This window comes from Dama dama, chromosome 5 (genome assembly GCF_033118175.1).
Source record: "Dama dama isolate Ldn47 chromosome 5, ASM3311817v1, whole genome shotgun sequence".
Taxonomy (NCBI): Eukaryota; Metazoa; Chordata; class Mammalia; order Artiodactyla; family Cervidae; genus Dama; species Dama dama.
In genome coordinates this window covers 88,869,487-88,895,217 of record NC_083685.1, presented here as the reverse complement: position 1 = coordinate 88,895,217, position 25,731 = coordinate 88,869,487, and the positions used below count along the sequence as shown (strand labels likewise).

Below are 25,731 nucleotides of genomic sequence, written 5' to 3'. Positions count from 1 at the left end.
TAAGAAGCATCAGCTCTTCAGTGCTCAGCCTTATTTATGGTCCAACTCTCACATCCATACTTGACTACTGGAAAAACCATAGCTTTGACTATATGGACCTATGTTGGCAGGCAAAGAAAGATTTTTTTAAAAGGCAGTGTTGATTTCTTTGGAATTGTGAACACGTGTAACTTTTCTGGAGAGTAGTTTGGACATGGATATGGAGAACCCTAAGGAAGTTTACAGCTTTTGGACTCATAATTCCTAAGGAATTTATCCTAAGGAATTAATGTCCGTATGTTTACCATAGCATTATTTTTTATTTAGATTTTAAAAATTCAGGTGCATTTTATCATCAGTAAAGTGCCAAAATCTTAAATAAACAATTTGATCAATTTTTACACGTGAGTACATTATAAAACCCTCTCCCAGATCAAGATACGGAACATTTCCAGCATCCAGAAATTTCCTCTCTGGCAGTCCATTGCCTCACCAACAGTAACCACTGTTATCACCTCTGTTGCCAGAGATTTATTTTACATACTTTTGTGCTTCGCTAAACATTACTTAAGCAAAATGCTGAAGCAGTCTAAAAATAAACACTGAAGAACCAATTACATTATTCTTCTCTGTAATCTTCATATCATGAAATAATATGAGGCCATTAAAAATATTTTTGGTACAGAATTTCAATTTGGGAAGATTAAAATGTTCTGAAATGGATGGTGGTGATGGTTGCACAATGGTGTGAATGTACTTAATTCCTGTGAACTGTACACTTTAAAATGGCAGGTTTTATGCTATATATATATATATATATATAATCATGTTTATATATATAAACATGATTAAAAAATGCTTTGGGTACTCTTGGTGAAGTTATATAGAGGAGTCTTTGCATTAATTTTGTATCTTTTTGTAAGTTTGGAGTTACTTCAAAATAAAAAGTTACAAGATGTCGTTCCTTGGAAAATTTTTAATGTTGAGTAAATCTCAGTATAATATATAGTGAAATAAACATTCAGAGCATACTGTGTGCAAAAACCAACACAATATTATAAAGCAACTATCCTCCAATTAAAAATAAAAAACAAACAAGCATATTCTGTATGTAGCATAACCCTAATTTTTGTGGAGGAGTTGGGATGGGTTACATGTGTGTAACCCGTGAATATACAGTATCTCTGCATAGATTTGAAAGCCTATGGAGAGGTCAGGTGATACACCAATATATTGATATCCAATTTCATTTTTATGGTGATACTCTCTTTTTATCAAAGTTCCTATGATTACCAATATTCCTTTTAAAATGAGAATAAAATGAGAATATTTTTAACTAGAAGAGAGGCTATTAAAAGGGAGAAAAGTAATATAAAACTTTTCAAAAATTGGCTTAATGACTTTGGAGATTACTTTCTTTAAGGCTTGTTCTCTTTTTTCATCTCTCTCTTCAGTAATATATTTGCCAAGTCTCTCTTCTCCAGGCCTGATTTTAGGTTATGGTCTTTATCTTGTACCTTTTTTCCTCCCAATCTTTTATTTTGAAATAATTGTTGATGTCATTTTCATGGACCATCTGTGCTAATAATGTAATTTTCCCCTCCAGGTATTGAATTGAAACACCTTTGTTTGGAGTACATGACTCCATGGCTATCAAATCTAGTACGTTTTTGTAAGCACAATGATGATGCCAAGCGACAGAGAGTTACTGCAATTCTTGATAAGCTGATAACAATGACCATAAATGAGAAACAGATGTATCCATCTATTCAAGCAAAAATATGGGGGAGCCTTGGGCAGGTATTGAGTTTGCTCAAATATTTATCTAGTACCTCCTTGGTGCAGATATTTGTCTGATACCCACATTGTGCGAAGCACTGCACTAGGGATATAGCTATAGAAAAAGACAGTCCCCTTTTTCAAAAAGGATGCCAGACACCCACCTAACCCCTGATCCACTTCAGAACTATAGGAGTCTGTGTCTCAGAGCCAGAGAAAAACTAATTATTCTAGCACTCTTCTCCATAGCATTACTACAGTTGCCGCACAGAATCCGTGATGTGCAGAACCCATAGGTGTTGAGGGCCAACTGTACTATGCCATTTCTTAAGTGAGGGACTTTGATAATCTTCAGGGGGTCCTGGAACTAATCTCCACGGACACCAAGGGATGGCTACATGTAGAATTTAACTGTGAAAATCTGATATTGTTTCTGATAAGTAGTGCCTTATAGTATATTCTAGTATCCTGTCTGCCACAAGTGTCAGTAAATGTTTGCTAATGATGTTATTTGGGCCTCTTGCTCTCACTTATAGTTCTATTTTAAGAATGCCAATATTAAAATAGTATAATGTAATTTCTATCTGACAAGAATTATGCTATCATTTCTTCAAAGTAATCACTTAAGGAGGCAATACCCTTATTCAGATAATGCTGTGAATCCTCCACATTATTTTAAATGACCTTGGAGCCAGTTTTGTAGCTCTACAAAACATTTCAGTACTTTGATGTCATTTCTTTTATTTTAAAATAATTGTACTTTATACTGCTGATACATTATTGTCTTAGAGAACAGAGGTGCTTTAAAAGTGAATGAAAATAATATATGTAGAGATTTAAAATTTTTTAATACCAGTCTCTGAAGGAATTGAGTGACTGTTCTGATCCTTTTCTGGATATTTTATGATAAATTTCTGACAAGTCTCTAAATAAAACCTAGTGTTTTGGAGGCCTCAGGTAAAACAGAATTTTCATATTGATTGGACTGCTCCTTGAATTATTTTTAAGTTAAAAATTAAGTTGGTAGAATAGCTAAAATGTAAGTTAATCTTTCCCTCTTCCACTAGATTACAGACCTCCTTGATGTTGTACTGGACAGTTTCATCAAAACCAGTGCAACTGGTGGCTTGGGATCAATAAAGGCTGAGGTGATGGCAGATACCGCTGTAGCTTTGGCTTCTGGAAATGTGAAATTGGTTTCAAGCAAGGTAATCACTTTTCCTTTGCCTTCTGGGGTATGGTTTGATGTATCTGTTTGTTTGTTTGTTTGTTTTTTATCAGGAGGTTTTTTGTTTTATAACAATCATTTTAAGAAAAAATTTTTTGTGATAAAACTTTCTAGCTCCCTTTTTTTTTTTTTTAATTTTGCTTCCTTACAGGTTATTGGAAGGATGTGCAAAATAATTGACAAGACATGCCTATCTCCAACTCCTACTTTAGAGCAACATCTTATGTGGGATGACATTGCCATTCTGGCTCGCTACATGCTAATGCTGTCCTTCAACAATTCCCTCGACGTGGCAGCTCATCTCCCCTACCTCTTCCACGTTGTTACTTTCTTAGTAGCCACAGGGCCACTGTCCTTGAGAGCTTCCACACATGGATTGGTCATTAACATCATTCACTCTCTGTGTACTTGTTCACAACTTCATTTTAGTGGTAAGTTCCAGGAAAGCAGTGTGTGTTTTTACCAAGTCCTTTCCCCATTTTATACCACTTGATTAGCCTAGATTACGTATTTATTTATTAATATTATGATGCCTTCACACCAAGCTGCTTATTTAGATCTATAGTAATGACATGAAATTGGAGAAGGCACTGGTACCCCACTCCAGTACTCTTGCCTGGAAAATCCCATGGATGGAGGAGCCTGGTGGGCTGCAGTCCATGGGTCGCTAAGAGTCGGACACGACTGAGTGACTTCACTTTACACTTTTATCCATTGGAGAAGGAAATGGCGACCCACTCCAGTATTCTTGCCTGGAGAATCCCAGGGACAGTGGAGCCTGGTGGGCTGCCGTCTACGGGGTCACACAGAGTTGGACACAACTGATGTGACTTAGCAGCAGCAGCAGCAATGACATAAAATACAATCGAAAAGAAAAAGAATGAATTACTTTCATTCCATCTCAAGCCACAGCTGAGATGTTCTATGCACATTTTTCATGGAAACCTAGTAGTTATCACCTAAGCTTAAAGCTCAGCACTGGTTAACAATGTTGCTTTCCTAGTACAAATTTGTAGACAGGGAGTTAATTGATGAGCATGAAGCTAACATATCCAGAGGGTTGATTTAGGGAGCACTGTTAGGTAATTTGATATGATATTCAAATTTTATAAATTCATAATAAAATATGTGACACTTCAGAATTTTTTTTAAAAAATTATATCTTTAAAGTCTTTACTTGTTTCTTTTCTCTTTTATAGAAGAGACCAAGCAAGTTTTGAGACTCAGCTTGACAGAGTTCTCATTACCCAAATTTTACCTGCTGTTTGGCATTAGCAAAGTCAAGTCAGCTGCTGTCATCGCCTTCCGCTCCAGTTACCGGGACAGGTCATTCTCTCCTGGCTCCTATGAGAGGGAGACTTTTGCTTTGACATCCTTGGAAACAGTCACAGAGGCTTTGTTGGAGATCATGGAGGTATAGAAGGCAAAATGATAAGAAGCTAAACTCATTTTTAAAACTCCACTGGTGCTGTATAGAAGAAATACTGTTTTATTCTGTTTTGTACTTAATCTTAAATAAAAACATTCATACAGACTGTGTTTAGAATGTTTCTAGAAACATTTATATACATAAATATATTCAGAGTGTCTTTTTTTTAGGCATGTATGAGAGATATTCCAACATGCAAGTGGCTGGACCAATGGACAGAACTAGCACAAAGGTATATCCCAAATTTAAGTTACAAAAGTATGTATACTGTTGAAAAGATAGATATTACTGCATAATTAATATTTTAAATAATTAGTCTATGTATTTATATGTATATATATAAGCACAACAGTTTTCATAAGCTCTTTGAATTTTTTAATTGCAGATTTGCATTCCAGTATAACCCATCCCTGCAACCAAGAGCTCTTGTTGTCTTTGGCTGTATTAGCAAACGAGTATCTCATGGACAGATAAAGCAGATTATCCGTATTCTCAGCAAGGTACTTCCCCCTCTCTTCCCAAATATTTGTCCCAAGTTGTAAAGTATATCTTGAATTTTTCTAAGGGACATTTAAATTTGAATTTAATAAAATATCTTATATGTTGTTTATTGAATCTTTAAAAATGGGTTTTGATTATTTATTATAATTCTTTGAAGTGAAGCCTCTCTAGAGAAGAATCTTAAAAAAATTAACTATTTCTTTTGGCAGAAGGTACTATTAATATTTTATTATAAGCATTTAACTAGATATTAACTAGGTAATATTTCTAAGGTGGCTCAGTGGTAAAGAATCTACCTGCAATACAGGAGAGGGAGGTTTGATCCCTGGATGGAGAAGATTCCCCTGGAAAAGGAAATGGCAACTCACTCCAGTATTCTTATCTGGGAAATGCCATGGACTGAGGAGCCTAGTGGGCTACAGTCCATGGGGTTACAAAGAGTCAGACATGACTTAGCGACTAAACAACAACAAAGACTAGCCTTATATAAAATTATGTAATTTGTAATTGCTATAACAATTCCTGACTTACTATGTTAGAATATACTATAGAAATACTTTTAAAAAAGATTCCAAATGTGTTTACTAGCTACCAAGATCACCACAGCATTGGAAATAATTCTCGCACTTATTAAATAAGGAATTGTTCCTGAAATAATTCTGAAATTCAGTTTAGGAGTAAATGTTTTGTTTCAATGAAAGTAACATAAAGAATTCTGTTTCTCTAAAAGGCTCTTGAGAGTTGCTTAAAAGGACCTGATACTTACAACAGTCAAGTTCTGATAGAAGCTACAGTAATAGCACTAACCAAATTACAACCACTTCTTAATAAGGTAATTACTGTGAAGAAAATGAGTGCATTTATTTTGGGTGTTAGTGTTAAATGTTATTTTCTTTCAAAGAGTTCAGAAAATAAGATGGATAGAGAAATTATAAAGAAAAAGCTGTAGTTAAAGTAGAATGTCTTACCTTAAAATTCAGTTGTTTTATTTACATTAGAGGAAGAATGAGCATGGAGAGTATGTTCTTAAGTATTGGGTATTGTTTTATCAGTGCTTAAAGGAAAGATGGATATATATTCTTAGTTCTTTCATCAAGTTGAGCATCTGCTGTGTGCCAAGTACTGTTTTAGGTGCTAGAGATATAATACTGAAAAAAGCCAATAAAATTATCTGCTTTCATGGAACTTTTATTCTGGAATGAATGTGAAAGTTGAGGAGTGGCTAGATAATAAAGTAATTAAAATACACGATGGGTTAGTTGGTGATCATTATTGTAGAGAAATGTAAAGCTGGGGTAAAGTTCACCTGGTAATCAGGAGTCTGGTGCTAAGTGAGGATAATGTTTAAAGGGAATAAGATAATAGCAGACCCTGTTTCAGGGTGGTCTGAGCTCATCTCAGCTTTGTGACCTCAGGCAGGTCATCTGTATAATATCTGGACATTATGTTTCCACATCAATAAATTGACTAAGTAATGGCATAGTGTTATCTTCCAACTCTAAAGTTGTATTCTGTGAATTGAGTACAAAGATACGCCAGATTGAGAGAGATTACAGAGAAATAAAGACCTATATGTTCCTGGTATTGAGCTCTGTGCTCTACAAACATTCTAAAATGGCCAAATTGGGGTTCTTTTGATATTCCAAAATTGATATTTTTGTGTGCACAGTTAGAAAAAGACACTGTGCAATCCTAACTGTAAGGTCAAACTGAATGGAATGTGTCTGGCCCAGATGCTTTTTGCCTTGCAACTCTTCTGCCTCCTGCTTCTCACCTTTCCCCAGCAGAGGAGGATAAAAAAAATCAGAAGTGATTATAGCTCCCTTAAGGTGAAACCTATTACAGGGAGAAATTAATCATCCTCGATGCTTACCTGTACACCCTGGATCCGAACAGAACTTAGGGGTTTAGCCAAGGAATTTCCCAATCCCAGTCAGGATCCTCTGGAATTTGTTAAGGAATTTTAATTGACCATCTGGACCTACGAGCCCAGGTTTTCATATCTGTATCAACTAATGCAGCTGTTAGTTTCTGAAAGCAAAACAAGGGAATGACTAGAGAAAGCAGGGTGAAAATACCCCTTAAAGGACTTTGAATCACATAGTGCAGAAGCTTGCATCAAATACAAGGGATTAGCTCAGAAATTACTCAAACCTACCTCAGAACTTTCTCCAAAAACCATAAATGGACAAAGATTCAACAGTGCAAGCAAAGATTGGATGAATCAGTCCAAACTATTATAGAAGATTGGGGGAAAAAAGCTTTAAGCAATATGCTGGCTTGACATTTGAATCATTCTCTAACAACTAAAATGATCCTTTTGCTTAACTCCACCTTTAAAGAAGGCTTAGATGAAGATTTAGCTACTCTTGTCAAAAAGACAGTCTAGGTTGGTCTGAGTTACACACAAACCACTCTTGTTACACTGACTGGCCAACTTTTCAAAACCATTACAAAAAAAAGAAAAGGGGGTATCTATGAAAATTATGAACCTTTAATTGCACCACTTTATTACCCAATGCCAGTAGAAAATTGACCCCCAACCAATTTAATTCCCAAAACAGTGGAGAAAGCTTGACGAAAAAAAAAAAATCTCTCTTTAGAATTCTTGTCCTGAGGGCAATAACTCCTACCAGGAGAACCTGATTTTCGCTCCCTGTCCCTTGAGACCCAGAGCTCTCTGGATCACTTATCTAGACTGTCTCTTAATTGCTGAAACTGAGGGGTGGGGGAAGGAAAGAAGCCTTTTAAATTTTATTATTCCAACTTATTTACATTTTGTTTTATATTGTCATATCTGATTCATGATTAAGTTTAGAAAATGAAGGTATATCTCTCATTGTGTCTGTCTGGATATATGTATGTCTCAGTATGTTTCTTTGTCTTTGGATAATATTGCTGAGGTTAATTTGTAAAATGAGCTCTAACCTAACCAGCCTAAAGAAAAATAAGCACTTGCAAATCGAGCAGTTCTAAATACAAGAGAAATTAACCTAAGTGGATTTCAGGTTCACGTGAATTAAGAAATATTCAGTATTAAGTACCTGGTATTAAAATGTTGATCTAATTAATATAGACATGCTTAAAATATTAAGCATAATATTTTCATTATGCCTAGGTTTAATATGTTAAATAAAATCTTGTTATATCTGTTACAAATTTGTAAGCAAGCAAAGTAACTCAACTGAAGAAACTTCTAAGGAAAGCAAGTGTAAATGAGATAGGAACTTCCAGATAAACTCTATTAAGGGGCTACCCCAATGGCTCAGCTGTAAGGAAGCGCCTGCCAGTGCAGGAGATGCAGGTTCGATCCCTGGGTCGGGAAAGTTCCCTGGAGTAGAAAATGGCAGCCCACTCCAGTATTCTTGCCTGGAAAATCTCATGGACAGAGGAGCCTGGTGGGCTACAGTCCATGGGGTCACAGAGAGTCAGACACGACTGAGCGCGTACATGATTTCTTGTATACTGCAGTGTGTTTTGATGGGACGGTGGTGTATCTTACTAACCTGGAGTGCGTCTCCCCTGCCCAGGACTCCCCTCTGCACAAAGCCCTCTTCTGGGTTGCTGTGGCAGTGCTGCAACTCGACGAGGTCAACTTGTACTCAGCAGGCACTGCACTTCTGGAACAAAACCTGCACACCTTAGACAGTCTCCGAATATTCAACGACAAGGTAAACAAGCTTTCGGTTGGTATTTCTAAATTATGCATGTTAGAGTGTCTCCTTTTTTTTGTTGTTGTCTTTTAAAATTAGAAGAGATCCATCTTTAAATATGAATTTCTGTGCAACTGGTTGTGAATATAATTCCTTACTAGCTCATAAAATGGTTTAAACTTTGCATACTTTTTTATATAAAAATAGCAAAACACAGTACTTGCCCAATATTGGTAAACAGAAAAAGGATAAAAATATTGAGTAATAATAATAGCTACCTTGCTAGGCTCTATGCTGTCTTATGCACTGTACGTTCGTTAATTGTAATTTCATAACCTAAGGGTAAAGGTTAGCATTCCCCACCCCTACTTTACTTCATGAAGAAATAATCTAAAAATAAGCTTACTTTTATTGAATCATGGTACTTAATGAGAAATAGGTATAATTAGAAGCAGATGAGGAGTTTGGAGGAGTCTAAAGGAAACTTTTGGACACTTGATTATGCTAGTCTTTTGTTTGCTTAATCCCACTTTAAAACATATTAATACCATCACCACCCCTCTTAACACCTATTAGTCTTGATTGAGATTGGATTTTGGTTTACAGAGTATAGTAAAAGAAATACAATAGTAAGAAATTATATTCGTTTTGTCTTTGGAGAAAAAAAAAAAGAAGAGTCTAGGAAAAAAGAGAGGAATTTTAAGATAAATATGTGTATATAATAAGAGATTTGCTTAAAGCAAAATTAACAGAGCTTGTGAGAAGAAAGAAACAGACCAGAGCATGGTTTTATATGTGGAGATGCCTGGTCTAAACATCGTTTGTTTTGTCTTCCAAACAGTAGTGTAGTGTAGACCCAGAACAGCTGGGGCTCTGGGAAATATGGAAACAGAATTTTAGATGTAGAAGTTATCTTGAAGTTTTATTATCCATTTTATAGGACAGAAAAGAACAAAGAAGTCAGATAACTTGTTCCTGTTTGTACATCTGACTTGGAACTAGAACCTTTCTTTCCTAATCCCATTGTCCGTTTCTGGAGTGGTCTTGGGACAGCAGTGGTCAGAGAGATGGCTAGCTATTGGCCTTTTGTGTGAATATAGGATATTTGTAAGTGAAGTGTTTGTCTAGGAATATCTGCCTTGGCATTTTCATTGGCAAAATAGACCATTAGCAGAAGTTAATATTGACTCCAGTGTCTCTGGATACTAGGAATCAGTTAATAAAGCTTGTTAAAAGTTACCAGAATGAAAGATGAATAAGGTCTGAGGATCTATTATTTAACCTAATGACTATAGTTGATAACATAATTGTTGTATTATAAATTGAAATTTGCTAAGAGAGGAGAACTTAAATGTTCTCCCCCAAAAAGGGGGATGGGATGTAAATATGTGAAGTGATAATTTATTGACTTAATGGGAGAAATGTATATGTGAAAGGATATACATTCATTATTCAAATAATCACATTGTACACTTTAAATACCTTCCAATTTTGTCAGTTATACCTCAGTAAAGCTGAAAATATATATACACATTGAACTTATAGTAAGTTAATACTTTAATATTTACGTAATATTCTGCAACTTGCTTTTTTTAACAATATGAACATCTCTGTAAAGCATATATATATATATACACACACACACACACACACACACACACAAAATTCGTGTGTGTGTGTGTGTGTATAATTCTTCCTCATGACTGCAGAGTATTTTACAGAATGCATGAGCCACAGTGTATTTAACCATTTGCCCATTAATGAACATTTGATTTGTCTGTTATCTTTTTTTATTATAGAAAATGTTACTCTAAACATCTCTCTACATTTATTTTATAGTCTAATGTTTTTCTTTCTTTGAGGTAGAAACCTAGACAGACCTGAACATGACCCTAAGTACTTTCAGTTTTTGCTTTAAAATAAAATCTCTGTGTATAAGAGAATCACAGGGCTTCTTTTTTTTAAAATGCAAATTCCTGGGCCTTACCACTTCCCATGATTCTGAGATTGAACCCAGTACTTTCCACCCTTGAACAAGCATCATCAGTGACTTTAAGGCAGGTATTCCTAAAACCACACTTTAGGAAATATTGTTAAATACCTTAATTTAGAGGTCAGGTTACCTAGCATTTTTGAGTTTCAGTTCTTTGTTTTACCACACTAGAACGTCAAATTTGCCAGGGCTAGTAGTTTTTGTCTGTCTGTTTGGTTCACTGACATATCATATCAGTCAGTTGATCAGTCTGTAAAATGGAGCTGACGTCTGTTACGCAGAATTGCTTTAAGGTTTCAGTACAGTAGTGTATCTCACCCTGTTCTCTACAGCAGGCCCTCAGTAAATGTGAGTCCTCTTCATTCTCTTGAGTATCCAGTCATAGTACCCAAAGTGCCAGCTACGATTCAATTGGTCTTATTTAAAATAACAGTATAGGTTTTTAAAAGTCACCAGGATGTAAATTGACAGTCACTTATTTTACATTATAAATCAAAGCTGTTGTATCTTCCATCACCTTATTCCCTACATGCTTGACTGTCTTGCACTAATTTATTTGTAATACCTTAAATGTTCTATGGTATTTTGTAGTCATCTGAAAATAATTTTTCTCAACCTAAAAGGATTATTTACTTTGCCATAGCTGTTGAATGCAAACAAAATCCAATTTAGTGATCCTTCTGTGTGAACCCCATCAACTGTCTCATGATTATTTTTAATAGAGTCCAGAGGAAGTGTTCATGGCAATCCGGAACCCTCTGGAATGGCACTGCAAACAAATGGATCATTTTGTTGGACTCAATTTCAACTCTAACTTTAACTTCGCACTGGTTGGACACCTCTTAAAAGGTAGAGACCTTGTGTCAAAATATTTTTATGAAATAGTATCAAGAAGCCAGAAGTAACTAAAATAACTGAGTGCTTGATATAATTTGGCTCATATGTCTTACTTTAAATGCAAACTATTTGTCTTAGTGAGTTGTGTTTTGTTTAGTATGTATTTTAATAGAGCCTAACTTCTGTATCAAATACCAAATTTCCTTTAGAAAGCAAAGAAGTTGATTGTTACACAATTTCTAAGTACTAAACCTTCTAATAGCTGTTTTATTAGTTAATGATACTTAAGTATCTTTTTGGTTATCAAAATAAGACAGATTACAAATTAATAAATGTTATTTGAGTAACTCATGTTAGAAATTTGAGATTTGACCAGAGATTGTCTTAACTTGTTACTAATTTACTATTGTTCAGTACTGTTATTACATACCATAGGACCTCGCCCTCTGGTCCCCATTCTCCCACCTCCACATTTCTATATTACTTACAGCAGTGATCTCCAGTTATTCCTCAGAGTGAGCTCATTCACTCGCTCACCTGACTTTACTCCCTACTTCTGACTTCCTTGAATGTTACCTCCGGTTTATTAATCTGGTACAGCCATGGCCCAAAACTGCAGTTAACAGAAATGGCATATAGGGTGAGTCAGAAGCAAAAGCAGTGTAAAGTATGGCCTGGAATAAGGAGCTAGCATGAATTGCTGGTTTTAGATTTGGCCAAAATTAGAGACTCAAGCTAGAACTTGAATCTGCAGTGTTGTATCAATTTAAATGATGGTCAGGCTTGAGGGATCATAGAGGTTCCCCCAGGTTTTTAACCAGGTACATACACACACACACACACACACACTGGTGTGAATGTATGCATTTTATTTCACCACCTTATGAAATCTTTGCAAAAAAATATTGACAGTTTTAATCTCTAAAGTGAATAGGGATTGCTTAAAAGATACTACACTAACTACAAGATACCAAGAGATGAATTGCAACTAGGCTGATAAAGTACTTGCTTATTCTGTATTTCTAAAGGGATATGAAATATTTCCAGTGTACAAATTCCCTATTTTAAATGGAGTTGCATTAGTGATTAAAAGCTGTCCAAAGATCAAACTTACCCTAATCAACCCATTTCTTTGACCTTTGAGAGCATATAGTCCCAATATCATAAGGCTTCTTCCTTTAACTAGAAAAAAAATTAAGTGATAAAACCCTGTTTTCAAAGCATATCTTAAGACAAACTACAATATTAGGTTTTTAAAAAAATCCTTGTGCTGTTGTAGGGAATAGAAGATCTGAAACACTTATTATCTTTCCTAATTTTCCTCTCCCTGAGGTGCCTTCATGTTCTAGGGAGCATTATTCTGTTCTGCACATTTTTGGTGCTTAATTCTATATTTAGTTAATTAACTGTTCACATATGTGTATATTTTACCTTCCCCAATGGCTGGTCTCAGAAGGCAGGAGTTACCCCTTATATACTTCTCTTCTTTGCAGAGTTGCTAGTCACAGAGTAAGAATTCAACAAATGCTTACTGAAAGAAATAATTAACTTCTTGTTTGTTTTTATTTTTTCTAGGATACAGGCATCCTTCACCTGCCATTGTCGCAAGAACGGTCAGAATTTTGCATACACTACTAACTCTGGTTAATAAACATAGAAATTGTGACAAGTTTGAGGTGAATACACAGAGCGTGGCTTACTTGGCAGGTAAAAACACAAAATAGACAAAATTAATCTTACAGGTGGCGCTAGTGGTAAAGAACCTGCCTGCCAATGCAGGAGATGTAAGAGACAGGGGTTTGGTCCCTGGAGGAGGGCATGGCAACCCACTCCGATATTCTTGTCTGGGAAATCCCATGGACAGAGGAGCCTGGTGAGCTATAGTCCATAGGGTCACAAAGAGTAGGACATGACTGAAGTGACTTGGCATGCACATATATATCTAAGGACCACAAAAAAGGTACAGACACCTATGGGTCCTTCTACTGATTGCTTAGCAGAGTAAAGAGTTCACAGCTAAGTCCTGTGGTGTTGGTTAAAATTTGGAAAGTTTGCCAAAACATTTTTCCTTATAAAAGAATTTGCATTAGTATATGAAATGGGTTCTCTTGTCATCTTTGGTTCACGACACTACATAACTCCCTGTTGTCTGTCATAAAATCTAAATGCCTGAGCCTAGCATCTTGAAGGAGAAGGAAATGGCAACCCACTCCAATATTCTTGCCTAAAGAATCCCGTGGACAGAGGAGCCTGGTGGGCTTCTGTCCATAGGGTCACACAGAGTCGGACACGACTGAAGCGACTTAGCAGCAGCAGCAGCATCTTGAGCCCTGAAGCAGCCCTCCTGATCTGTCCTCTTTCTCTAAATGTCACAGGCTCATTTTTTATTTCCTTTCGAAATGGATGGGCTATTTTAAGCTAGTCTACTTGCCACCCACTAGAAGTGCCTTTATGTCTCTTTAATATTCATTCCTGATGCCATCTGTTTTGCCTAGACTGTCTGCCCCTCCCCTCCTTCCATTATACTGTCCTTGCTTGCTATTACCCAGTTTGTGTTTCTCCTTTCAGCAACACTTAGCACTTATATGTAACACAATTGTTGAACATAGTCTTTTTTTTTCATTTGGAGTCTGATGATTTATAGTGTTGTATTCGTTTCTGCTGTTCCACATAGTGAATCACATACATGTGCATATATTCACTCTTCTTAAGATTCTTTTCCCATAGAGGTCATTACAGGGCATTGAGTATAAACATAGTCATTTGATGGAAAGTGCTGATTCCCAGTTTAGCAGACTTCACTTTGTAGCAACTTTTTTGAGTCATTTGACCTTGAGCAAATCATTTAACATTTCAAAGTATTTTTCTTTACCTAAGAAATGGACATTATAGTCCTGGCCTGCTGACCTTTTATGTTTGTTGATGTCAAATAGACATTAAAGCGCTGGACTATATAGATACTGTTTAAATCTGTTTAATGTTTACATGCAGCCTTCCAAAACAGATGGTAAACCCTTAAAGATAAACAAATCTGTCCTAAGGGTTTATACCCTTAAACTTCAACTCTCCAAGACTCTCTACATGCATGTTTAACAGCTGTTATTCTCTTTAGGAGCTTGTAAGAAGTATATCCTATTTTAAATCATATTTGTGATTTATTAAATTGTTAAATCTTCCTTCTTGTTTTTTTTAGCTCTACTTACAGTGTCTGAGGAAGTTCGAAGTCGCTGTAGCCTAAAACATAGAAAGTCTCTGCTTCTTACTGATATTTCAATGGAAAATGTTCCTATGGATACATATCCCATTCATCATGGTGACCCTAGCTATAGGTAAGTGGGCTTCTCCTCCCATAATTACATAATTTCATCAGGTTTTGATTTTCTGTGCCAATGGAGTCAAGCAGCAGAGTAATCCAGAAGGTAATATAGAAGAGAAACTAAAGATAATCAAGGAAGAATATAAATCAAAACTCATTTTATAAATGTACGATATTTTATGTGGGTTAGTAGTGAGAAAGTTCTTCTTAACTATTTGTGCTAATTAGTTAACATTACTTTGTCTCTTTTTAAGCACAAGTCAGTTGAATGATGAAGAGATGATCTTGAAAGTATCAGACTGTAGGAGAAGGCCTAGGAAAACCTAAGGTGAAATATAAGCAACATTACAAGCTTAATGATAGAAAACTGAGGTATACAGATTTGTAAAAAGATATACATGCCAACATATTTACGTATTTACTCATATCACACTAAAGTTACTAAAAATTTTTCTATAGTGCAGATTTAGTTAAGATAATCAAATTATATTTGCTGTCATGTGTGGCTTTGGGTAGCATGTTTTTCACTAAAACATAGAGAAATTCCATAAAATTGGCATCATTTGGAGTTTTTTTATATTTTCAGTTAATGGTACCTTTAAGTGTTAGGTACAGTGTTGAACATAGGAAAATAATCATGTCTTTGTAGAGCTTGTATCATTAAATTTATCAACATCCCACTTTTTAATAAAAAGCTCTTGGCATTTTCCAACAGGTGTTAACAATGTATGCAGAAGCTTTCCAGGCATACTTGGTTTTCAGTAGTCTTACTCTTTAGTCATTCCTGTGATTATATTTATTTGAGATAATGCTCTTTTTGTCATGGAAAGTAAAAAGTGAATTTGCCTGTGTTCCCCTTGGTTTTTAAACCAGTGGTACAATTGCCTATTTAGACTTGATTTTCTTTTATTAAAAAATGAATGCAGTACAGTTAAGTTGAGCATTTGTTGAGTACCTGCTATGTATAAGATGTCATGGCAAGAAAGTGGATACCTCCTGGAGATAAATTAAGAGTTTGTTCTCCAAAGTGCTTTAAAGTACAGTTTTAAAATTAATTAATCACTGCCATTGGGAAATAGAACAGTCAATTAGAAGGGCCAAGAATGCTTGTTTTTGTCATCATGTTTTTGATTCTTCTCAATTGTTTTAATCTCTCAGGACACTAAAGGAGCATCAGCCGTGGTCCTCTCCCAAAGCTTCTGAAGGGTACCTTACAGCCAGCTATCCACCTACAGGCCAGACCAGTCCCCGAGCCAGGAAATCTATGAGCTTGGACATGGGTCAGCCTTCCCAGGCCAACACGAAGAAATTGCTTGGTTAGTTTATCTAAATTATATAGAAATTTTTAGAGTTGTTTTTAAAAATGGTCAGATACTTTCACTCTTGAAAAATTATTTGAAGCTCTTAAAGATTATCAAAATTTTCTGTTTTTGATGCAGCAAAGTTTTTGATGCCAATGATAAGAGAGTTTGATAGATCAGTTGAGCCATATCAGTTAAGACAGAAGAATGAGAATGAGATCTCGAAACAGTTTGGGGGGGATTCTTAGACTAAATATTGTGGCTGTTCTTGTTTTATTCTGCCTTGGCCAGGCAGCAGGTGAATGAGAGTAGGAGAGACATTAGGTGCTCACAGAAAAGGAAGAGTCTCACAGCATTCAGATGCAGGGCCTTTAACAATATATTTTCCAAAATTATCATCTGTGGGCAGAATATATCAATATGCTATGAAATGTAATAATACTATTTGCCATCTTTTCTTAAAAAAACAAAAAGGTAAGAGTTTTTGATTATTGTATTTTTTTATTACTCTAAGAACATAGAATTCTTGAAAATTAAAACTGCTCTTTTATATCAACATTTGCCCATGAGAAATACACCTAAAATGCTGTGAGACCCTTTCCCTTTTCAAAAGCTGAAGTAAATAGTGAAAGAACCCACTGATCCCGCCTCACTACATGTTGAATACAAAGGTGCTCTTATACAGCTTTGGCGAAGGAAGTATAAAATAAGTAACCTGCCAATAAACCATGAGAGAAATTGAAACCATGAATGTTAATCACTATGACTAGTCACATAGGACTGTTATCTTTTGTTTGAGTTTCTTTCTGTTTATACTTTGCCATAAATAATGTTCTAGGAGTTTTCTGGTTACTTAGTGTTTTGTGATTCTCAATTTTCATGCCAAGGATGTTGTAAATGAAGAACTAACTTCAGAGAAAATGCAGTATTGAATTCATTCAACCTATGTGCTAGATGAAAAAGTTACATAGTCTTTGCCCTTGGGGAAGCTCATAGTTTGATGGCTAAGACAGTATCATACAATTGCAACAGCATCCCTGGGTGCCATTAAATACATCTTGATGAGGGAAAACTGAGGATTGGGGGAAATTAGAAAAAGCTACAGAGGGGAGGTAACATTTAAACTGGGTCTTGAAGATTTGATACCTGTTTGCCAGGTAGACACAGGATAAGGAAGGCATGCATCAGGAGAGGTGGGAATAGCATGAATAAGGCAAAGTCAGGAGAAGCAATGGGACAGGAAATGAGGCTCGAGAAGGCTTGGAACTAGTCTGTAGGAGACTTTGTGCCATGTTAAGAAATTTAGCCTTTTCATGTATCCAGCAGGGATCTTTAAATAGGGAAGGGACATTATGAAATTTTATTTTTAGGAAAGGTTTTTAGCTACAGTATGGAGAAAGGGAAATTTTTTGGCAAGGGAATCATTTAAGAGATTGTTACAGCAGTCCAAGCAAAAAATGGCATAGGCCTACACTAAGGCAAGAGCAATGGAAGAATGGAGAAAAGGGATCAGTTTTGGGATTTCTGTTCAGTTCAGTCCGACTCTTTGCAACCCCATGGACTGCAGCACACAGACCTCCCTGTCCATCACCAACTCCCAGAATTTACTAGGACCTGACTATATGGGCCAGGTAGGGCAGGAGAAGGCCGAGAAAGATGTCAAAAGTTTCTGGCTTCAAAAACTGTCTGGGTAGTGACTCCATTCACAGAGATTGGGACTAATAGATTTATAGCACAAAGTAATTCAGGTTGGTTGATAATTTATGTGGACTTCCCTGGTGGCTTAGAAGGTAAAGAGTCCCCCCACAATGCCAGAGACCCAGGTTCAAACCCTGGGTTGGGAAGATCCCCTGGAGAAGGGAATGGCTACCCATTCCAGTATGGGATACCTTCAGAATTCTCGGAATGTGTATCTAAGAGATAAATGAAAACATACATCTGGAGATCAGGAAGAGAGAAGTGGACAGGTGACACATTTAGAATTAATTAGCTCATTAGAGAGCTGAAGCTATAGAAGTGAAAGGAGGTCTCCAAGGAAGAATGCAGAGTATAAAGTAAAAAGGAAGAATGAAATTTGATATTTTAACTGGTCACTGACTGAATGTCTAGCCTTGTGACTTCAAGCTAATCTCTTTAAGTGATGGCTTCCTCAGTTTATAGGTACAGAAAATGAAGAAGTTAGACTAGATCCTTTGGGCTGTTAAGTTATTTGACCTTGATTTTTATGACTGTTGTGAATTAGTATTGAAACTTGAGGTTAATAGAAGATTAAATTTCTCAAATGTTCAATTGTCCAGATGTGATTATAGTGGCTTCAGTTCTGGGTTTTAAAAAGTAATACTGTCACAAGTATTCCAGATTTATTCTTAGAGCTGCACCAAGAAAAATAAGAGAATTTCTTATAATACAAAGAACAGAAATATGTAAGTTCCAAATAACCCAATTTCAATACTTTTACTTTAAGAGAAAGTTTTTCAACAGTGATAGAGAACACGATTATAGAAACTCAAAGCCAAGTGAATGGTCCTCCTCGCTATTTTTGAAACATTTCCCAGTGTATCAATTATTTAGTATTTTCAGGCATACAGATCCTTTTTTCAGAGCTTGAAGAACTAAAATCAAAGTTTGATTTTGCCTTCATTTGGAAATTCTTCATATGTTAATGACTCATTTTTGGCACCAGCTGCTGGTGCTGCTGCTGCTGCTAAGTCGCTTCAGTCGTGTCCAACCCTGTGCGACCCCATTGACGGCAGCCCACCAGGCTCCGCCATCCCTGGGATTCTCCAGGCAGGAGCACTGGAGTGGGTTGCCATTGCCTTCGCCATTTGGCACCAGCAGAATGCCTTAAATTGAAAAAAGGTGGTTCAGACATAATTGCTCTTTGCTGTTAAATAGTGCCTATCTCTGTACTTATTATTAAATATTATTAAATATTATGCTTGCTGGTGGAGTTTGGTTTACCTCCAGTGTAGTGAATGTAATCTCAGTTTGATTTGGACCAATAAGGCACATCCAGTCCTGAAACAGAACAGCTGTTTAGCCAAAATTCCTTAAGAAGATGAAGAAATATGGAGAAGAGAGGAACTCTGCCCCAGGGATGTTTGAGCTTTCTTTGGGTCCTAAGTGAAAACGCAAACACTTTATGCCCAAACATTTTCTTTTTAGTATATTCCTATTCACAGACACTGTGGTTAATAAACTTCCATATTCTGTAACTTTTGTTTATAGGAACAAGGAAAAGTTTTGATCACTTGATATCAGACACAAAGGCTCCTAAAAGGCAAGAAATGGAATCAGGGATCACAACACCCCCCAAAATGAGGAGAGTAGCAGAAACTGATTATGAAATGGGTGAGAAACAAAGTTAATAATTAATCTAGATCATTGAAAGTAAGGAGGGAGAATACATTAAAAGCCATATTTGCTTTCTAGCCATTTCTTAGTGTCATTAGGATGAACTATAGAAACATTTGCTCTTTCTCAGAAGATAAGCTGTACAGTCCTTAAAATGCCAAAATCCTGAAATATGTGTGGAAAGTAATCATACATAGGATTATAAACAGCATCGTAAACAGCTAGCCGGAACTTTCATATATAGATGAATAGTAATTTTGTATGATGTTTATGTTGATAATTTAAGTGTCTATTAAAAAACTATTGAATTATAGAAGTGACATTAAAATATAGCAGGTGAAGTAGTATCTGGCGTGTTGTATTTGATTAATACAGTTGATAGTGTTAATCCATATCTTACCACAGAAACCCAAAGGATTTCCTCATCACAGCAGCACCCACATTTACGCAAAGTTTCAGTGTCTGAATCAAATGTTCTTTTAGATGAAGAAGTACTTACTGATCCGAAGATCCAAGCACTTCTTCTTACTATTCTGGTAATATTTTTTGCTTTTTATGTTTTTTTTTTCCTCCGGTCTACTCTTAGAAGGCCCTTAAATATTAAAAACATGAAAGGAAGTCTATATTCAGCTTCTCACCAAAACAGATAAAAATTCAGCCACAAAATGTTTTTTGTTTACTTTGTTTGCAGGCTACACTGGTGAAATACACCACAGATGAGTTTGATCAACGAATTCTTTATGAATACTTAGCAGAAGCCAGTGTTGTTTTCCCCAAAGTTTTTCCTGTTGTGTAAGTATCTCCACCTGCATTTAACTTTTGTATCTGTCTTGAAGTCAAATGTTTTATAAAAGCTTAGGAAAAGTATCACCCAGTAGTGTTCACTGATTGTGGAGAGGGAAACATGGATAGTGATTTTAGCTTAGAGACAGTGGGTTTAATGAGACCTAAGATTTGTTTTGGCCTGTCACTCAGGGTGAACATTTTTTTATCTTGTTGTTTCCATACATTGTTCATTGTGATGAGCATCATTTCCTCACTTAGGAGGAAACTGTTAGATTGCTATTAATGTATTTAAATTAGCATACCTGTTATGGTTTCTTTCTCAGTAGAGGTTTTCTTTTTAATCCACAGTTGAATGAAAGCAAAACTGACCTCTTATTTGGGAGATGAATTTTATTCTCTCTTAAGGGATGAAATTATATTAGCCTCAAAGTGTTCAAATCTAAATAACCCAAAGAAATTTGGGATCCCCTGGAGAAAGAAATGGCAACCCATTCCAGTGTTCTTGCCTGGAGAACCCCATGGACAGAGGAGCCTGGTGGGCTACAGTCCATGGGGTCACAGGAGTCGGACACGACTTAGCAACTAAACCACCACCACCATTCCTAATGTAGGCCTTCTGTGTAGTGTCATTATTTCCTTGTTTTTGTTTTTTATTTTATTTATTTTTATTTATTTATTTGGCTGTGTCTGGTCTTAGTGGCAGCACACAGAATCTTTTAGTTGCAGAATGTGGGATCCAGTTCCCTGCTGTGTGCACGTACGTGTTCAGTCGTGTCCGACTCTTCTGCCACCCCATGGACTGTAACCCACCAGGCTCCTCTGTCCATGGAATTTTCTAGGCAAGTGGAGTGGATTGCCATTTCCCTCTCCAGGGGATCTTCCCCACCTAGGGATCAAACCATGTCTCTTGAATCTCCTGCATTAACAGGCACATTCTTTACCACTGAGCCACCTGGGAAGCCTTTCTTTTTGTTTAATCTTATTCATAAATTTCAGAGTTTTATGTACTTGGCCCTTGGTTATTTTTATTAATGGAGTGTAACTGGGTTAGAAATAGTTTCCTCATAAGTTTGAATTGGATCATATATTACACTCCCTCCAAGCTAATTTTGTGTTCCTTATTTGATCTGATTCAGCATTTATTAAACACTGACTAATAGTAAATTTAGTTTTAACTCCTGGGTACATATCAGTAATCAACAGGAAGAGATGGTCCTAAAGCATGCTGAGTGGCTTATAGTAGCCAGCCTTGTCTTGAGCAGACAGTCAGCATGTATAGTTAATCATAGTTATGTGACTTTACTAGTTGGTTGCTTTTACCATATTTTTCCTGATGACTATAAACTCAGAACAACAAAAAAAACCAGAAAAGTAAAAACCTTTATATTAGAAAATTTGGAAAAGCACCAGGAAGTAAAACAGCACTCACCACCCTTCATTTTTATCACATTGTTCTAGGAAAGAACCTATGTTTTCCAGTGTATATTTTCATTTAATTTATCTTTAAAATGTTCCTCTGTTGACTTTTTTTTAGGCACAATTTGTTGGACTCTAAGATCAACACCCTGTTGTCATTGTGCCAAGATCCAAATTTGTTAAATCCGATCCATGGAATTGTGCAAAGTGTGGTGTACCATGAAGAATCCCCACCACAATACCAAACATCTTACCTGCAAAGTAAATAAATGTATCGGGAGGAGGATTGTTGATGAACTTGACACAGGCGTGCTGCTAAAGAATACAGTAGCTGAAGAATTTCTTATGAGGAATAGGCTTGTTCATCTCTCTAGTGTGCCATTTTCTTACTCTCTTAATGTTGTGTTCAGTATGATAACTGGTTGGCAGCTTTTTAACTAAAGTTATGTTTTTATACTGAGTGTACTTTCAGTGAGTTTTAGTCTACTTTGATACTCATCCTCCAAAAAATGATTTTACTGTACATGTAGGTTTTATATATCATCAGCTATATAAATTATTTAATTTCTATTAAGATTAAAAGAGTATCTTGCTTGTTGTAAGAGTAACATTTGATTTGTTGCAGGTTTTGGTTTTAATGGCTTATGGAGGTTTGCGGGACCCTTTTCAAAGGTAAGAAAATATATTTTTCTCTACTGACAAAATGAAAATTTTACTTATATAAGTATGCCTGTTTTAAGAACACACAATGTGCTGAAAACCAGAATGATTCATACAAACACATACGTTATTTTTATTAAAAGTTTTCTACCTCAAGATTCTTTCCAAGAGGCAATACCTTTAATATGTTTATATACTAGCTTTTACCAAAAAAAAAAAAAAAATCAACTAAATTTATGCTTGACTTTTCAGAAAGGTATAATAAACCTCTGTAAACTTTTCTGCCCTCAGTCCCTCATGTAACTGATGACCTTAAGGCACACACTTAGGTATCTTATGATTAGGAAAGAGCATTACATATGGCCGAAATCTACCTCATGACCTGAAATTAATACAATGTTATATGTCGATTAAACCTGTTTTTAAAATTACATAATGAAAAAAATTTACCTTGTGAAAACATTTTTTTCCTCTCAAGCTGTTGCATTAGATTCACTCTTCCCTGAAAATATCCTCATGTGGTCCATTCAGTTTGTTCTTTGATTGGCATTCGTTGATATAGTGTGACATAAATAATGTTTTTAATGATTCTGTCTGTATATGCTCTCTTTCCAAATTGATTGAGGTTCCTTGAAGGCAGGACTTCTATTTCTTCCCCTAGTGCAGTGTTCTAGAGATAGGGGTGCTGAATCAATGTAAATAGTGTAAACTTTGTTTTAAAAATTGAGTGTTTAGTTTTATTTTATTTTATTATTACTGAATACCTCTTGATATGCAAAGGCTTTCATTTACAAAATGAAGTCACAGAAATAAGTGTGTCATGCAGCAACTTTTGTGGTTTGATGGCCAGTAACCCTCCATTCTCTTTAGAGTGTTTATTAGTTAGTTGAATCTCTAAATGGCAGCTGGAATGATGCTCTGCTCATTCTCCCTGTTTTGGAAAATAGTGTAGACATCATTCCTGATAATTGGATTGTCTCAGGATTAATTCAGTCTTTGTCTACGCATGGCCTCCAGTAATTGCAGGTTCATCTGGAAGCCGTTAAGTGTAAGCTGAATAAAATTCCCAGTTGTAAGTCCCATGGTAGTCTATAAATATTATTTCATTCCCCCCCCTCGCTTTTTTTAATGATCTGTAGTATAAAAGAAGAAAAATAGTAAATTAAGCCCAAAATAAAAATTGAATTACTCTTTTTTGGCTTCAAAGGGGATTTAGAAAAAATAAAAAAGAACGGAGCTAAAATAATTTCGTATTTTCCATTACAGCAAACACAAATCCCAGACTATGCTGAGCTTATTGTTAAGTTTCTTGATGCCTTGATTGACACGTATTTGCCTGGAATTGATGAAGAAACCAGTGAGGAGTCCCTCCTGACACCCACATCTCCTTATCCTCCTGCAGTGCAGAGCCAGCTTAGTATTACTGCTAACCTTAACCTTTCTAATTCCATGACCTCACTTGCAACTTCCCAGCATTCCCCAGGTCAGTAAATGTACTCTTTATATAAATTTGAGCAATAATATTACTATACAACATTAGGAATTCCCTTGTTATCCGTTTACAGCAGATATTGCTCTTTTTTATCATGAAATTCATCTTACATTTCTTCTTTACCTTGTAGCTGATTTGAATTTTGGTTTCTGTAAAGTTTTCTGCTTTCAAAGAGTGCAACAAAAATAGTGACATGTTTATAGAGTGTTTACATAGTATTCCAAGGTTGAAACATTTTTAAGAGTTCAGGCAGGAAAAGTAACCTCAGGGACAGGTAAACCCTGTAAGTGAACAGAATGATAACTCCCCTACTAGATGTACTAATCTCGCCCTAGTGTCTCTGTGTCTCTGACACAGCCTACTGGGTCCAAAAAATCCACACAGTATAGTAGTGTCCCAACTCCCTACTTCCAGCAACAACCTGAAAATCTAGGGGTGAACAAGCACCCAGACAAAAAAGCCACACCAAAAACATAACATCTTAAAGCCCATAAGCATATTGCTTACTCTGAAGTCACTCTTAGGTCCGAGTGTGGAAAGTATACCAATTCAACATGCAACTAACAGGTGGATACATTGAGAAATAGCTAATAGCTTGGGTGGGGCTAAGATAAGCAAGATGGCAGAAACAGCAAATGCACAGAACTTTGGGCTCATTCAGTGTCAAAGCAGATGATTTCTTATGACTCCGGTCCACCCTGGAGGTGTTACTCAATCATTACAGAACTGACACCATTGTGTATGTTATAATGACAGTAATAATGAAGGAATTCCGTTGAGGTCATGTTTATACTCAGAAAGATATCTTTTTAAAGTGGTTAAAATTAAATTTCCATTATCTGAAAAGTTTACTCATGCTATAAGGAAAAGTTATTAAATGTAGTTAAGTGTTAAGTGGATTTTCTTTTAAAAAGCCAAGTAATGTATTGTAACTACTTTGTATTGTTCAAGATCCATAAATAGAATTTCCAGTTTATAATCCTGGTTTTGCCTGAATATTTAGACATACATAGTTTTGAAGGTTCTAAAGAACTTGGCAAAAAAAAAAAAAAAAAAGAACCTGGCAAATCTAGTGCCCAGTTCATACGTATTATAAACCATTATATTAAACCGCTATATTCATGTATGATCTGTTAAGCCTTGGTCAACAACAAAACCTTGGTCAGCAGAGGAAACAAATTATTTGATCTAGCACTTATTTATCAGTCACCTTACTGCAGCTAGTCAGGTTTCCCCTCCCCCCAAAAATATAAGTGAAATCTTGCCAACTTTTCTCCTCTATGACTGTGTTCATTTGACCTCTGTTACCTACTCCCTAGGACAGTGTTTCTCCAAGTGTGGTCCCAGACCAGCAGCCTCAGTGTCAGTTAGGAGCTTGTTGAAATGTGGTTGCTAGAATCCCACTCCAGACCTCATGCACAAGAAACTCCTAGAGTAGGCCCAGCGAGCATTTTAACACTCAGGTGATTCTTACACACTAGAGTGTGCATAAGATCTTGCCCCGTTATCAGCATTTCAGCTGTTAAAGCCAGGGCAAAACTTTACTGTCTTCTAGATACTGCAGTGACTACACTCTTTCCCTCATCACCACCACCTCCCACCCAGCCCCCCATGATAAAATCTTAGCTCTTTGGAGCTAGAGGGTACTACAGACGTAATTTAGTTCTGAGCTCACAGTGTCATACATGAAGGGGAGACTGGGCTTAGAAGAGCCAAGTGAATTGCTCTATCACACAGTCTTACCTAGAACCAAGGCCAGTGCTCTTCCCACCACATCCGTTGCCTTCAGTATCTGCCATCTTTCTTCCTTCCCTTCCCTTGCTTTCCCGTTCTCTTTCATATGTTTATGTCTGTCTCATTATTTCCATTTGCCTTACCTAAGTCCACCACAGCTTTTCTCCTGTAGAGCTGTCTGTCGTCTGGATTAGTCAACCACTGAAGTTGATCATGATTAGAAAATCCATAGACTCTGCCTATATCGATCCTCTTGTTTTTCAAGTTTGATTC

The 25,731-nt window shown here is 36.2% G+C and overlaps 1 protein-coding gene across 8 annotated transcripts in view; it reads left to right on the top strand.

Annotated features, from left to right (window-relative positions):
- The window catches only part of NF1 (neurofibromin 1), a 238,640-nt gene that overhangs the window by 199,788 nt on the left and 13,121 nt on the right, over positions 1-25,731 (top strand). For 7 of the 8 annotated variants that reach the window (XR_009692943.1, XM_061142857.1, XM_061142860.1 and 4 more), the window contains 18 exons: positions 1,586-1,779; positions 2,826-2,966; positions 3,138-3,417; positions 4,186-4,400; positions 4,586-4,647; positions 4,801-4,915; positions 5,647-5,748; positions 8,447-8,587; positions 11,285-11,411; positions 12,975-13,106; positions 14,593-14,728; positions 15,874-16,031; positions 19,245-19,367; positions 19,776-19,906; positions 20,062-20,162; positions 21,691-21,833; positions 22,198-22,244; positions 23,499-23,715. Coding sequence is in view for 7 of the 8 variants with exons in the window: in XM_061142857.1 (XP_060998840.1) it covers positions 1,586-1,779; positions 2,826-2,966; positions 3,138-3,417; positions 4,186-4,400; positions 4,586-4,647; positions 4,801-4,915; positions 5,647-5,748; positions 8,447-8,587; positions 11,285-11,411; positions 12,975-13,106; positions 14,593-14,728; positions 15,874-16,031; positions 19,245-19,367; positions 19,776-19,906; positions 20,062-20,162; positions 21,691-21,833; positions 22,198-22,244; positions 23,499-23,715 (2,565 nt within the window). In the remaining variant the exon portion in view is untranslated. The remainder of the gene's footprint in view (positions 1-1,585; positions 1,780-2,825; positions 2,967-3,137; positions 3,418-4,185; positions 4,401-4,585; positions 4,648-4,800; positions 4,916-5,646; positions 5,749-8,446; positions 8,588-11,284; positions 11,412-12,974; positions 13,107-14,592; positions 14,729-15,873; positions 16,032-19,244; positions 19,368-19,775; positions 19,907-20,061; positions 20,163-21,690; positions 21,834-22,197; positions 22,245-23,498; positions 23,716-25,731) is intronic. The other variant, XM_061142862.1, reaches the window with a different exon arrangement.